The 14590-nt window shown below is 43.1% G+C and overlaps 2 protein-coding genes across 6 annotated transcripts in view; one reads left to right on the top strand and one right to left on the bottom strand.

The window, feature by feature from the left end:
* The window catches only part of LOC102567289 (steroidogenic acute regulatory protein, mitochondrial), a 96805-nt gene that overhangs the window by 62312 nt on the left and 19903 nt on the right, over nt 1-14590 (top strand). The gene's annotated exons all lie outside the window — the stretch shown is intronic.
* Nucleotides 1-14590, bottom strand: part of ADAMTS14 (ADAM metallopeptidase with thrombospondin type 1 motif 14) — a 134668-nt gene that overhangs the window by 47655 nt on the left and 72423 nt on the right. For 3 of the 5 annotated variants that reach the window (XM_059729903.1, XM_019484327.2, XM_059729905.1), the window contains exons 5-6: nt 7950-8033; nt 3363-3519 (exon numbers count right to left, since the gene is read on the bottom strand). In XM_059729903.1, coding sequence (XP_059585886.1) covers nt 3363-3519; nt 7950-8033 — 241 coding nt within the window. The remainder of the gene's footprint in view (nt 1-3362; nt 3520-7949; nt 8034-14590) is intronic. The other 2 variants (XM_059729904.1, XM_019484328.2) reach the window with 1 other exon arrangement.

Raw genomic sequence — 14590 nt, forward strand, 5'->3', positions numbered from 1 at the left:
GTTTTACTGGGCTGTGCTGTCAGATACAGCCTGTTATGGCCACATCACTGGATACACTGGCATTACTGAAAACCCAGCCCAGTAAAGAGAAATCAGGTGGGAAGAAGTGTGAACCAGGACAGGAATTATCAGGCCTCTGACTGGTATGACCAAAAGATTTTAAAAGGACAACACTGAGGCTATACAGCTAAGCCAAGATCCAGGCATCTCCCAAGCAGCAGTTTCCTAACCTCCTATTAAGAAGAACTCAACATGAAGTAGTTTATCAAATACCTGACCATGATTTTTCATTGCATGAAATATGTACACCTACTGAAAGAGAATGGATAGATTAGTATTATTCAGCCAATACATTAGTCAACAATTTTGCCAGTCTGAATCAATAAGTTATTTAACAAATAATGTTAATGGTAGTCAATCAACTCAATAACTGATCAAGTACCATTCATGGATTAAATTATCTGCCAAATAACAGACATTTTCAGTGCCTAATGGATTTGAACATTTTTTCTTATGTTCAGCAACTCTTCATCCGCTGCACTGATATTTTACATAGGGCTTCTTTCCACTTTTCAAAGTATGATTTCTTAATGTAATAGCTTTCTTGTTTTTCAAACACAGTCAAGTCACTAGCCTTCCACAGGTAAAATCTGCCTCCCAAGCTCTTTTCCATGTGGCCTTTTTCTAAAAAACAAAAAAACAAAAAAAACAAAACAGTTTGGTAGTTCTAAATGGGAAGCATTTATTTTTCATCCAATAGGAACTTAAATGGATAAGCAATTTTACTCAAACTTCCTACTAGACAAACAAACTAAATCACTGTCAGAAAACGACCAGCGTGTAATTGCTGACAGCTTACTGAAAACTTCTGCTTAAAATGCATGTCCAAAAGGTAATGAAGATATTACTGAATTAAGAAAGTGATAGAGTATGATACTGAAAATATATTAACCCCCTTGCATGTCCACTGACCAGACCTTAAAATAGCGTGTCCAGTTCAGGCCAAATAATTTCAAAAGGTATATAGAATAAATAGAAATAGTCCAGAGATGGACAACAAAAATTATTAGAGACTATAGAATGTCTTCTGTATGAAAACTGAGTCAATATATTTAGAGTGAATGACAGGGGATAGGATTTAGGTGCATGTAAAAGTGTATTCTATAGAGAAGGTCACTTTTCTCTCACAACATAAAACCAAAGAAAGGGAATAGTGAATGTACGTAAAAGAGGATAAAAAAGGATAACTTTATATGGAAAATATTTAACCTGTGGGCCTCGCAGTAGGATGCAAAATATTGCTAGATATTTATATGGTTAATTATAGTGTCCCAGTTAATAATAGCTGGCAATTAGACTTCCTCTAATTGCATGTTATCACATTATCATCCATTATGAAAACTTAGCTATTTTTCTGATATATCTGGCATTAGCTGCTGTCAGAGAAAGCATACCAGCTTTGAAGGATCATTGGTCCATCTGATCAGTTCAGGCAAAGATGAAGCCTGAAAAATTTCTGCACAGAAGATGAACGTTTTGGAGCGATGAGTTATGTGAAAAGTAGAAGTTCTAATGTAACAAATAGTCATTATGAACTATAGTGCCCTGTGTACCTGCTGCAGAAGAAGTGAAGAAACATTATTCCATTACAGTATTAATACATTTTTTGTCAGAAATTGATAAGTTATGATCCCCCCTGTCCATTGCTTAGATGCACTGTAAGGTCTTACTCGCAGTCTATCTCCATATTAGGACAGATCTGCTCAGCCATGCTTCCTAGCCCTTCCACTACCAGGGGAGAAGGAAGAACAGTTTCTGATGAAGAGTCACAGTAAGTCATGCCAGCAAAACTGGGTGACATCGTGAAGGACACATGGGACACAATTGAAAGCAAATTTGCCCTTTGGAATTACATAGAAAGGAGGGGGATAAAAAATAAAGATGAGAGACCAGGGACTGGAGTGTCTATGGAATGTACCTTGATTCCATATTGTAGGTTGGAGCTTCTCACACTGGGATTTACCTGCAAGCTTCGGCCAGTTGGAAAGAGAACCCCTCTGTCACAGAAGCCCTAGATCTCTCCCCCCCCCCCCCCCAAATACATTCTTACAACGCTTTTTCCTTTTCACCCTGGGATAAAAATCACAGGTAAATCCCACACTGATTTTTTTTTTTTAAGTCTCCTTCCCACCAAGATAGAGTCTTGCAAGTCTCCTTCATTTGTCTACATGCAAAAAAAGCCCTTTAATTTGTTTATCTGGACACAGTCACTTGGCCAGGAAGGTTCTGGAAAACTGAAATATTTCACAACCATAGCTATACAATTCTAAACCACGTTTCCAAATGAAGGAGGGTGTTAAATTTGACTTCCCCAAGAAGTTCTGGGTTCTGAAGTCAATGGTTTAGTGCTGTATTCTTTGCATTTTGAGCCAGGCATTCTACTTTGAGATACAGACTGTTCGGACACCCGATACCTCACTCAAGAATGTAATGTAAAGACCTTAATGACCTCTGGGTATCTACTGTAATTAATCCTCAAATTCTCTATCAACTCAAGACCCTTATTCACAGAAAGCCTAACAAAGATTAGCTCATGATTCTTTTCCTATGCCTGCCATTAGAGAAAGAATGAGTGGGAGGGAGTTTGGAATCAATCTTTTAAAGGTGATGGTATTAACTATCCTGGAACATGCTAAGATAAAAGAAGTTAACCCTCATACTGCTGCAGAAGGCCTGCCATGTACATTTGTTTTTCAAAATAAACATCAATATCAAAGCCTCTACATTAAATTCACCCGTACCTGTTCATCTGAGCTTTGGAATTCTTAAACTGTCACCACTGCTTGTAAGGCCAAGGGTCAACAGGAGTCTGCAAATTGCAAAGGCATTTGGCATACTGGTCAAAACTGTACCTCTGGCCCTGAATTTTTGGAACATTCTCACTCAGCTCTATAGTGACCAAGAAATTGGCTCTGTTAAAATCAGTTTGTAATATATTGGGATTGCAGCGGTTTTTCAACAGAGCACAATGAGATGACTTGAAATAGTAACCTCTTTTTACATTTCATCTTACTAGCTTTGCCCTTTTGGTTTTACTTACCCATGACTGCTGTCCCAGGTATCTAATTGATAGGGATTTTTCCATTTGATTTTTTTTTTCCAGGTCAAGTTAATACTCCAATTTTGTCTTGCCTCCATTTGTCCTATTAAATACTATTTTATATAACTTTTTTCCAGAGGCCTATTGGACAATTACCTAAGGTCACTGAGACAAAGACTGTGTCAGTGGAAAATCCTTTTCAATTGCTGGCTTTCCCTCAAGCCCAGCAAACTACACATACCTGATGGAGATAATACAGTACCTTGCATACCTGCAGGACCAAAATCTTGCCTGGTGAGGAATACTGCATGGTCATGGTATTCAGCATGCTCTGGATCTGAGCGCTGCTGGGAATGAGCCCAGCGGCAGACCTGCTCCAGGCTCCGAGAAGGGTTCCCTCGCTCAATCAGGCTGACAGACTAGTTGGGAAAGAAAACAAAGGCAAGTAGGTTAGCAGGAAAATAACCTTAGCCAGAGTTTGGGGGCAAATATAGGAAAGATTTCCAGATGGAGAACCCCCTGACACCAGATATGCAACACCATCACCACCAATGGAGGTTGCTTGATATACAGTAAACAATAATACAGTACACTGGGAAGGCATAATTTGGCCAAGGACTTAAAGGTAAACACCTACTTCTTCTGGAAAGCTGTGTTAGTACTTCATACAGAGCACAGAGGATCTGACTTTTAAAATGACCCATACTTAGTAAGCAACATCCCACTCAATCTATTGCAGAAAGACTAAAGGCTGAGGCATCACTGTCCAGAATGCATCCTGTGGCTTCAGGAAGTAAAAGGTCAGAACTCAGACATTAAGCCATCCCGTGACAAGATAACAGGGCTGCAGCCTCTAAAACCTTAACAACTCCCCACCTGGTTATATGGCTGCTCAGTAGCAGAACAAAAGGAAGGAGAGGCTAAGTCTAGGCAGTAGGGTCCACTTGGGGTGGTGCAAAGTTTAGGGGATTAGTACCTAGCAGTTTTTTGATTGAATTGCTCTGTGATTTTATAGCAAATAGATGAAAAGTCCTTCAAAGAACTGAGGCTTGGAGCTTTGTTTCCATTGGTAAATGTTCACTGATTTTTCATATCACTTCCAGTAAAGGTACCTGGTTCCAATTTTTAAAGGCATTTAGGCACTGTTCTGCACAGCGCTGCAGGACCTTGGTAACATAACTTAGTCCCATTTTCAAAAGTGACTTAGGCACGAAAGAGCCTAAATTTCACTGAAAGTTAATGGGAGCTAGACACCCAAGTCATTCTGAAAATGGGATTGTAATTGTTACTTAAACCTTGCAAAACTGAGCATCGCAATGCCCAGTTTTGAAAAACTTGAACCATACATCTAAGATCCTCATAAAAATCAGCATTTGAGACTCTGTGATTCATTTACAGTAACTTCCTTGATTCTGATTTTCTTTTCTTTTACCCCCCTAAATCATTTATTGGAGCAACTATATTCTAAAAATTCTATGGAAATATATTTACCACAAAGGGCTCAACTCCTATAGTGCATCTGCTTTGCAGACATTTCCATCTGCTTCACTGGTTATAAACTAATTGTTGAACTGACACATCTTTAAGACTATGAGAAACTTTGTCTCTTCTGTGATTTTTTTTAAAAACTTTTTATACTATAAAATGAAAATCAAGAAGCAAAAAACAAACCTAGGAAGCTGCCTTGAGATTTCAGAGAAAGCTGGCAACTTTATCAGTAATCAAGAGGAAACATTAAACCTGTTTAATCTGTCATATGTTATCAGCCAGGGGCTATATGAGGATTCCAGCAGCAATTACTCATAGGTATCTAGTAGCTGGCTGAGCTTTTCCTCAAATGCAGATTCAAACATCTAAGCATTACCTTCTAAGGTTGCCAACCCTCCCGGATTGACCAGGAGTCTACTGGAATCAGTACTGATCTCCCAGTGACTATTGAAAGCAATCCAGGAGACTGATATTGTGAACAGGTTGAACAGTACAATTAATGACATTATGTCATGGTGGGGAAAAAAATCTCCCAGAATAGCTTCAGTCAGATTTGGCAATCCTATTACCTTCTTGTCTTCCTCTGAACCCAAACAACCATGAGGCCTTGGGCATCATACAGGATCCCCAATGGCAGAGATTTAACTTAGAATCATAGAAAATTAGGGTTGGAAGCAAACTCAGGAGGTCATCCGACTCCCTACATACAAAATGAGGTGTTTAGGTTTTCATCCCCTCCCCCTCCATTTACAAGCTCTTAGCTGTCACTTTTTGATTTTTAATTCTGTCTACCTTCAATATATCATCACAAGGCTAGACCAGGTGATGAACCTGATACCTGCCACACTGTAGGCTGTCTCAATCTTTTCCTTATACCCCTGGGAAATAATGAGAATCATTTTTAGGGTGCACTGTGTTTCTGCTCACCAAGAATATTTATGTGGTAACCAGTATTCTCCTGGAAAATGCTAGTGTTTTTTACCTACAACAGCTTACACAATGTCTCTTTTCTTCAGCTGGCAGGATTATTTATGTACTACACACAGAAAACTACACTGATGAGTTGGTCTGCGTAGAGATGAATGAATCTTCCAGCTATGTTCTCAACAGGGTAATGAATTGCCTAAAAAAGTGCACCAAATTGCATTATGTTCTAAGGAAAATGCTTTGAATACCACATTCAAACAAGCTTTATAAAATCCCTTCTGACAAATCAGTCAAAAAAAAACCCAACATTAAACTCTCCTGTGCTTTTTCTCACCATATTTATCCACTATTAAAAGCTACAGTCTTTGAGTGTTGTAGTCTAGTCAGCAGCCCCTTACACAACTGCTAGGTCAAGGCCAGAACTTCAGAAACCATGGCCTTAAGTCTCCAAATAACCTCCAGGGCCTGCCTGTTTTGCTCACCTAAGTCCTCAGGGACCACTGCTAAAAAAACCAGCTTAGCACCAGCTCTGTTGTATAGACACAGGCTTTTCTTAAACAGCTTCTTAGCTAGAGAAAACTATGGCTTCTCCATTTCCAGGAGCCTGAATAAAGAATCCTCCCCCCTATTTTTTAATACCAGGCAATTCACGTTTTGCCAGAAACTTCCAACAGATGCTTTTTAATTGTTTCCTATTCCAAAACTGATACTGAGTGACTCAGGTAAGTCTGAATGACTGCCTAGTAAAAAGAGTGTTTTTATGCATTTAAATATAACACTGCCAGCAACCAACAGACCAGTTACACTGATGTAAACATGAAGTTAGTTTGGCGCTTTAAACTTTGTACGTAGACCTTCTACTGTGGGACCTTTAATGAGAGTATCTCAGAGTGCTCCACAACAGCTGGCCGGTCTCACATCAGCCTTGTTATTCAGATACTATTATCTCAACTTTGCAGATGGAGGCATAAGCACAAGGAGGTCCAAGATCATACTGCAAATAAGTGACAAATCAGAATTTGAACCCATAAGACCTGAGTCCCCTTCATTCAGAGGCAAAACCTTTTCCCATGAGTTGACCAGAGAACTAATCCTATGTTAAATATTCGCCTTACCACTGATTCAGTGTGTGACCCTGGACAATTTTCGTGGCCTTTCTGTGAGTTGGCTTCCTCATTTGGAAGAACTTACCTGATGGACCTTTATAAGGATTGGTTAACCTTCATCCCAGGCTGTAAGGATGTGAATCACCAGGTCCCAATTCAGACAAGCACTTAAGTGCTTAAATCCATCTCTGCCCATGACAGCATTTACGCAATTGCTCAGCTGGACTGCAATGTGTCTGGAGCATGAGCAAGAGAGCTGTTATGAATAGTAACAATTTTCAGGGTTTAAGTGCTCAATATTATTGTCATTAGACTTTATGCCAGACTTGCTTTGAACCAATTCCCTTTGGTGAATGGTGACAACTGACTGTTGTGCCTCTCCTCAAAATGAGCCCTTTCCTTGCAGCTGTATACAGTAAACAAAAAAGCATAAGCCAAATTCTTTAGGGTCTAAAAAAAAAGGTGCTTCTCCTATCTGCACAGCAGTGTGACAGAAAATCCCTGCAACTAAAAATTAACTTCAATTCACCAAATAAGATGATAATTACAAAGAAATTAACTCTGCTGCACTCCACACAGACCCAGCTCAGTGCTATAGTTAGCAGCCACAGGGATACTGTACCATACAGATATGCTCACGTTTGTTTTCTGTAAAAGAAAAAATTTTGGAGTCTAGAAACTTCAGCAAGCCTCACATGAGAGATAGAGTCAAGATAGTTTCCATTCCATTTGCAAAGCAAGAACATATTACAGCTGCTAAAAGCAAATGGAACACTGGCAATTTTTCATATTTAAACAGAAATCCATCACCCTTTAAATTTTAGCAAAAGATCAAAAATAGCTATTCAGAGTAGAGAATTTACCTTACTCTACTCAATTTTACACTGCTACTCTATGATATTACTCTAAAAATAATTTTATCTGCATTCAAAATGAACTCTTCTCCCCCTTTTTTTTCCATCTTCCAAGGTTCTGTGTTGAAATCCCGTTTGTTGTGGACTTTCTGCGGTTAAAACCATATTGCATGAGATTTGGATGTCAAACACTTCCTCACAGAGAACTGGTTCAGGGAGAACCATGGCTGAGAAGATCCCTAATTCTAACAATAATATACAACTAGCCTGAGTCATCCTCCCAGACATGTACACCAATCTAAAAGCAGCAAGTCCAGACAGAAGGGAAAATTAGTTGGAGGGGTTTATTTAAGATGTAACCCAGTCTGGACATTCACTGCCTCCCTAAACTTAAGCCTGTTTACACTTTATATTATGATCTCCCTCCCCCATGCCCCAGATGGCATCTTCTGCTCACTCAATCCCTGTCCTTACCTGTCGGTATCCCACCATAATCATTCTGACCAGAACAATGTTAATGTGAACTCCCAGGGACTCATCATGGTATATTTCATCCACCTACAGAGAAAAACAAGACAAAAACACTGTGAAAATGATGCAAATCCTTTGAAAAATGAATTTAGAAAGATCCAGAACACACTTATCCTGTTACCTTTTTCTATCCCACAGGGACATGTGATCAGAGATACTCTGCAGATTGCCACCTCAGGGATTTACCCATTTCATCTGCAGATACTAGAGGTGCTAATATCAGCTGCAGTCTTCTCCTTTCCTCTTAGTATACATCACTAATATATTACCCAAGTCTATATTTAAAGCATTAACACATACATACTCTATATGCAAAGATCTCCATGTCACAGTTGTTGAAGTACAGCAGGAGAGTTTATGCTATAATCTGGGTTCAGAGGATATGATGCAGCAGCCTTTACTGTAACAAAAATGTTTGGGTATTTAAAACCTTCAGGAGAACAACCATCCTTGTGCATGGTGGGCCCCTCTGCACATGCAGGTAAAGACACGATGGGATCTAATGCATGATCCACACAGTTGCATCTCTTGCAATGCCACAAATGCATGGCAGGAGACATGATTGTGGGTGCTCGTGTGTGCTTATTGCTGGTGCAGGGAAATTACGTCCCCCTCAGCTGATGGGGCTCCCAGTCATGCCAGCACACCATGTAGTCTCACAGCAAGGAGTCCCATCAGCTGACCTGGTCTCCCAGTCAGGGGGGCACCTCTGGGGTCCCCACAGCAGGGATGCTGCAACTGATGTGGTGTCCCAGCTTCAGGGGTGCTTTCATGCACCCCCGTGGCTGAGAGACTGCAACTGACTTCATGCACCAATGGATAGGGGTGTCTGAAGCATCCCCACTGCTGGGAACCTTAGCAATTGATGGGGCTCCCAACCACAGAGGCATGTGCTCCGCAGCTGAGAGCCAGCATCAGCTGGGAGCTCCTAGGCTCAGTAGTGCACACTGGTCCCCCCAGCTGGGAGCTCTAATCAGCTGACATGGCTCCCAGCCACAAGGGTCCCTGGCCACACATTCAATTAATGGCATGATAGGAAGCATCAACAAAGTTATTACAGGTATTCTGTGGAAGAAATGTTTAGCTGATTCCTCTTTTTATCACACCATTAACTGAATAAATGCGTGGCCAGGTAACCACTTAAAGTGTAATTAATTGGTTAATCATGCATTAAGTGAAATGTGCAGATAGGGCCAGTGTCTCCAAAGCATTTTGTTGCTAACCCCTTACAGCTGAAGCTGTTATACATGTAGTGTAGACAGTGACCCAACCCATTGCTGTGTGGTGGGACTCTACCTTCAAGTCTGACATGCCATGACACCAGAGGTGGCCAGGGGTGCCTCTAAGACACACTCCTGGAGTGTTCTCACACCTTCCAGGTGCCCCTTTCTGCTGTCTGCTGCTTCACCACTGACTTAAACAATGTGTAGGAGGGGTGGGGGGCACATGCCCCCCCGAGATTGGCCACCACTGAAGCTGCTACTGGCTTCTGCAGACAGTCGCCACTCGCACACCCCCTTCGCTGCTGACACAGCTGGTGGTGTCTGCAGGCAGTCCCCACTTGCTGCTTGCCACCCTCCCCGCCACGACCCTGTTCCACTGCTGACACTGCCGGCAGCAGCTGCGGGCAATCCCCACTCACCGCCATGGTGTCCCCCAGTCTCAGGAGGCACCAGTCATTCATGCCCACTGAGAACAGACTGAGATGCTCCAAAGTTCACCTCTCTGACCTCTGGTACCTCAACTTTACCTGCCTCACCTAGGTCTTGCCAGCTCAACAGAAGGGATGCTGCAAGCTAGTAGAATCACACCCTTATCCGGTCACATGTTCAGAAAAGATAGATTCACTCTCCTGGATAAGAGGCCTGCTAGTATAGTCAAATACTCTGAAATCACACTTAGCCTGATTATAAGCAAGTTAAAAGATAACAGAAAGATTATAAAAAAAAAGAGCAAACATAAGAAATCAGTAATATGTTGAGATGCAGACGGAGGTATAAGAACACACAAACAAAAGGAAATATCAGAACAACAATTTGACCTTACCCTGCATCTTAAACCTAGCTCAAGTTAGAAACAGCTTATGCCTCTGAACTTTCTGCCAGGACCTTCCGCAAGTTCTCCAGTTAGCCTGCTTTACTCAGCCCCCTGACTAAGGCCCTAAAGCTGCTCCCTATTCTGGGAGAAAAAATGAAAGAACAAAACTTCCTCTCAAAGCAAAATGTAAGTACAGTTTCTTATCTGACAATTTACACACATCATGCATTGAATTCTTGGGGGAGCCCACACCATATATATAACTTCCTGTCCCTTCAAAGGTGTGTGTTTACCAAAACAAAAGTCTCTAGCACACAGGTCTCTTCCTCCCCCTCTCTCCTTGAACAAGACTGCTTGAATTCTACTGTATGAGGTCTCTCCAGAACACATTACCTGCTCCCTCTCTCCTCTTATTTCCATGCCACTCTCTTCTTTTTGCTTGCTAGTTACACAATCAACTTATGGAGTCCTCCAATTCCAGTTCCCATTGGAGCAGGAAGGGGTAAGATAACCTTCCCTCCATTTATTTAAGAAAAATATTATAAAGCAAAACCAATAGCAAGATGACAAGGGTAAAATATCCTTTCTTTCAGGGGCACCTATCACATAACCCAAATGAAAACTGGAACATAGTGGTTTGATTGTCTCCAAAGATGGCAAAACACTGACTCTTCAAAAGAAGTAACACTAAATAAATATTTTCTCACACACCCACACCCTACATACAGCCTGTTTAAACAATCTCCATGGTGATATTTAAACACTGCCCCAAAGTCCATCTTAAATCTATTCCCCCTTCTTCCCTCACTCCTATTCTGCTTCACAAAATTACACACAGCTGGCTACAGAATTAACATCTTCCCTTTTTTTTAATATGTCTCATTTTAAGAGGCAACATTTTCAAATGATCGTGTTCCTTGCTGCCTGATGACATTGCTGCTGTTGTCAGTAGAGTCCAAAATAGCCCAATTTCCAGAGGAGATTACGTCAAGTATAGAGCATCCTGGAATGAGTGGTTGCCTCCAGTGGAGAGGTTGAATTCATTGAATGGGAGGAAATGTTTCATGTCCTAATAGCTTCATGTTTTATGAAGAAAAATGTCTTTTCTGGGAAAGGTAAAAGATCTTATCAAACCAAGTAAATTAGTAATTTGCAAGTCCATATCTGTTAGTTACACCAATGAGTCAAATCTGACCTACCACTTCAGAAGCCACAGAGAAATCCAAATGAAACAACAGTATAGTTTAAAGGGCCAGGGCCTGTTTAGGAAACAACAGATAAAATAAAATATGCATCAACGTTTGTAGCAACAGGCAATCTTACAAAGGGAAAAAATACAGCCTTGTGACATTTTCTTTCCCTTTTCTAGATGCCTAAAGAAAGTAGGAATGGATGTATGTTCCCACTCCAAACTCTTTAAATAAAAGGATTTTCCTCCATGTGGTTTTTTAAATTAGAAATTCAGGTCTTGAATCCCCTATTGTTTCCTGGAAGAACTTTGGCCTGCTTGAGAACTGATAAGACCATGGCACTATATACCGAGCACATGAAACTTGACTAATTGAGTGGAAAGTTGCTTTCTTACAAACTGCCTACTTGTTTTTTTGTTAACACCTATTCAACTCAAGTATACAAAAAAAGATGAGTGTCGGGGCCGAGGGGCTGTGGCCAGCAGCCCGGGCACGTCAAACCATCTGATCCCATCTGATCAAACCAGCTGATCAAACCACCGGTCGGCTCTGAGACACGCACAGAGTTTGTTAGGTTCTACCATGTGGCTCAGAGTTCTCCATGAGATGGATGCGGAGTCCCCCTAAATGAGGTCCTCCCCGGAGATCTCCGACTTGGGCGGAAACTGCTCAAGCCTCTTATACGGCTAGCAAGCCAATCGCTAGCCGCCACGTGGGAATAATTTAGAAACAGCCAATAGTGGGGTACGCATTTGCATGCGAGCAGCGGGAACTCCTTTGCACTGGGGTTTTCTCTCTGCAGCTGAGAATTGCACCGTGCAAAGAAAGCTCCATGTGGCGGGAAATAATTCTGCAGTGCCAAAGCACACACAAAATCATTGAGTCATGATATCCCCCCTTGCTGAAGGCACAGCTGAATTATACCACATGCTCGTCACTCAGGTCGTTGAAAGCTCTCACAACTGGTTGTTGAACTAAACGGGTAAACACAAAATTAGCTAACATAAAAAGTTCGTTCTCTAGGGATCGAATCAAATAATAGCCAGCACATACACATGCACACATAACCAGATTCATAACAAAAACTGCACGATCAGGGCTTCAGTGGGCGTCATGGCAAAGGCGCGCATCAAGCCCTCGCTTTTGCCGATGATGTTGTCCCTCTGTTTCTCAGGGCTTCTCTCCGCCATGCACTCTGAGTCCTGAACCTGTAAACAAAACTCTCAGAAAATAAGTTAACGTATATCAAAATATTTACAAAAACCCGCACACGATAGGGTGGTTAGTTAAATGCACTACCACTCCCTCAAAACATATAATACAGGTGTTTAAACATGGCTAGAGTGGAGCCAACTCTCTCTTGCATGATAAACTAGATGAAATCGTCGAGGAGCCGTCGTCTAGCTCTTCCAAATAATGAAAACCCAACTCATGTGCCAATCGCCATTGGCCTACGTCTCCCCAAATCCGAAGTTGCCATTTACTGAGTCCAGAACACTGTAGGAGGAATCCAAATATGAATCGCTCCTCTGGTGTTCTCTGTGGCAATGGTGGAAGATCGGATTCACGATGTCTTGCGCCTTGAGCCTCGGTCGGGTGTCGATGTTCCCAATCACTGGATATTCTTGGCTCCATCAGGATACGCAGTCGTGACAACTGACGCAGAAGATTACTCAAACTCCACGGACATGAGTCCTAACCATGAGACTATAGCGTCGTCAGATTCCATCTCAGATTTTTCGTAAAGCTCTTGTAGCTCCGCCCAAACATGAGTGTGACAGGTGGCAGTGCAAACTGCACCCTGTGCATCAGTCACTGGGTTGATCGTGGCCACAGGATGAGCTGTTACTTTCGGGAGTCAGTGCTGCTGTTATTGCTTCAGGCAGGAGGGGCGGATGCACTCCTCCGCTCGATTCTCCCTTCCGTCGGCAAGAAGGCGTGGTCGCCGGAAGCGACGCTGCGTCGGTGGGCGGGGTCGCCGGCCAAACTCTCGCAAGTTCCTCCGAAGCTCCACCCTTCTCTTCTGGTTCTTCCACATGGTCTCCCTCTTGCTCAGCGCCAACTTGGCATGACATTTCAAGATTTTCTTTCGCAGCCGCTTCTTTGACCGCTTGAACAGCCATACGCAGCTGGGCTCTTAAACTTGCATTTTTTTGCATCAAATCAGTTATGGTACGAAATGTTGCAGTTAACATTCTCCCTTTGTCGTACTTTGGGGCCACCTTCTCATCTGCGGCACGTCCCTCCGTCTCCAGATCTTCGTGGAGCTCGGATGGAAGCTCGCAACCCCCCAATTTAGACACCACCATAAAGGGGGCAAACCGGTCGATCGGCACCGGTTCTTCACTCTCCCAAGCACATCTTAGGCAACGGGCACACTCCTGGGTGAGGGTCAGGTTTACCGCGCCTGCCGGGTTGACTCTGGCGAGGAACACAGTGTCGAGGGGCCGAAACAGGACCCGCTCATCATTCATTATACACCCGAATGCCGCAGGGTGAAGATACACTTCCCTCTCTCTTGGGGCTCCGTCTTCGGAAGCTCCCTCTTCTCCCTTCAGCGGAAGGCGTCCGCTGATAAACCTTTCACCCATTCCGCCCGCCTGGCGGGAAGCGATATGCGCCTCCAGTTCCACGACGCTTGCTATGTCACGTTTCCCACTTCGCCAAGGGCAATTCTCAACTAATTCTAGTTCTATCGTGCTTTCCCCGTATCCCATCCTCGTCGCCATGTCGGGGCCGAGGGGCTGTGGGCAGCAGCCCAGGCATGTGGGCTGGGGAAAAGGTCAGCACGGCGAACTAGAATTAGGCACTGACGCGTAGGGGTTGATTAAAGATTGTTTTACTTACACCGTAGGTGGTCGCGGTGCAGGCAGGAAAAACTTTCTTGAGTTGCAGTTACAAAAAGACACACGTGGAGTTTGCTAGGCTCCACAAAACAAACACGAACAGAGCTCTGGATACACAGTCACAGAGTTTGCTAGGCTCCGTGGAACGACTGAAATGAGAGTCCGAAAGGTGACTCTCGACGAGCACGCAAGGTAGGGTACGTCAAGGGATCGTGCGGCGACGGGGAGAGAGCCTTGGTAGCTGATCAAACCACCGGTCGGCTCCGAGACACGCGCAGAGTTTGTTAGGCTCTACCACGTGGCTCAGAGTTCTCCACAAGATGGATGCGGAGTCCCCCTAAATGAGGTCCTCCCCGGAGATCTCCGACTTGGGCGGAAACTGCTCAAGCCTCTTATACGGCTAGCAAGCCAATCGCTAGCCGCCACGTGGGAATAATTTAGAAACAGCCAATAGTGGGGTACGAATTCGCATGCGAGTGGCAGGAACTCCTTTGCACCGGGGTTTTCTCTC

This window comes from Alligator mississippiensis, chromosome 6 (genome assembly GCF_030867095.1).
Source record: "Alligator mississippiensis isolate rAllMis1 chromosome 6, rAllMis1, whole genome shotgun sequence".
Lineage (NCBI taxonomy): Eukaryota > Metazoa > Chordata > Crocodylia > Alligatoridae > Alligator > Alligator mississippiensis.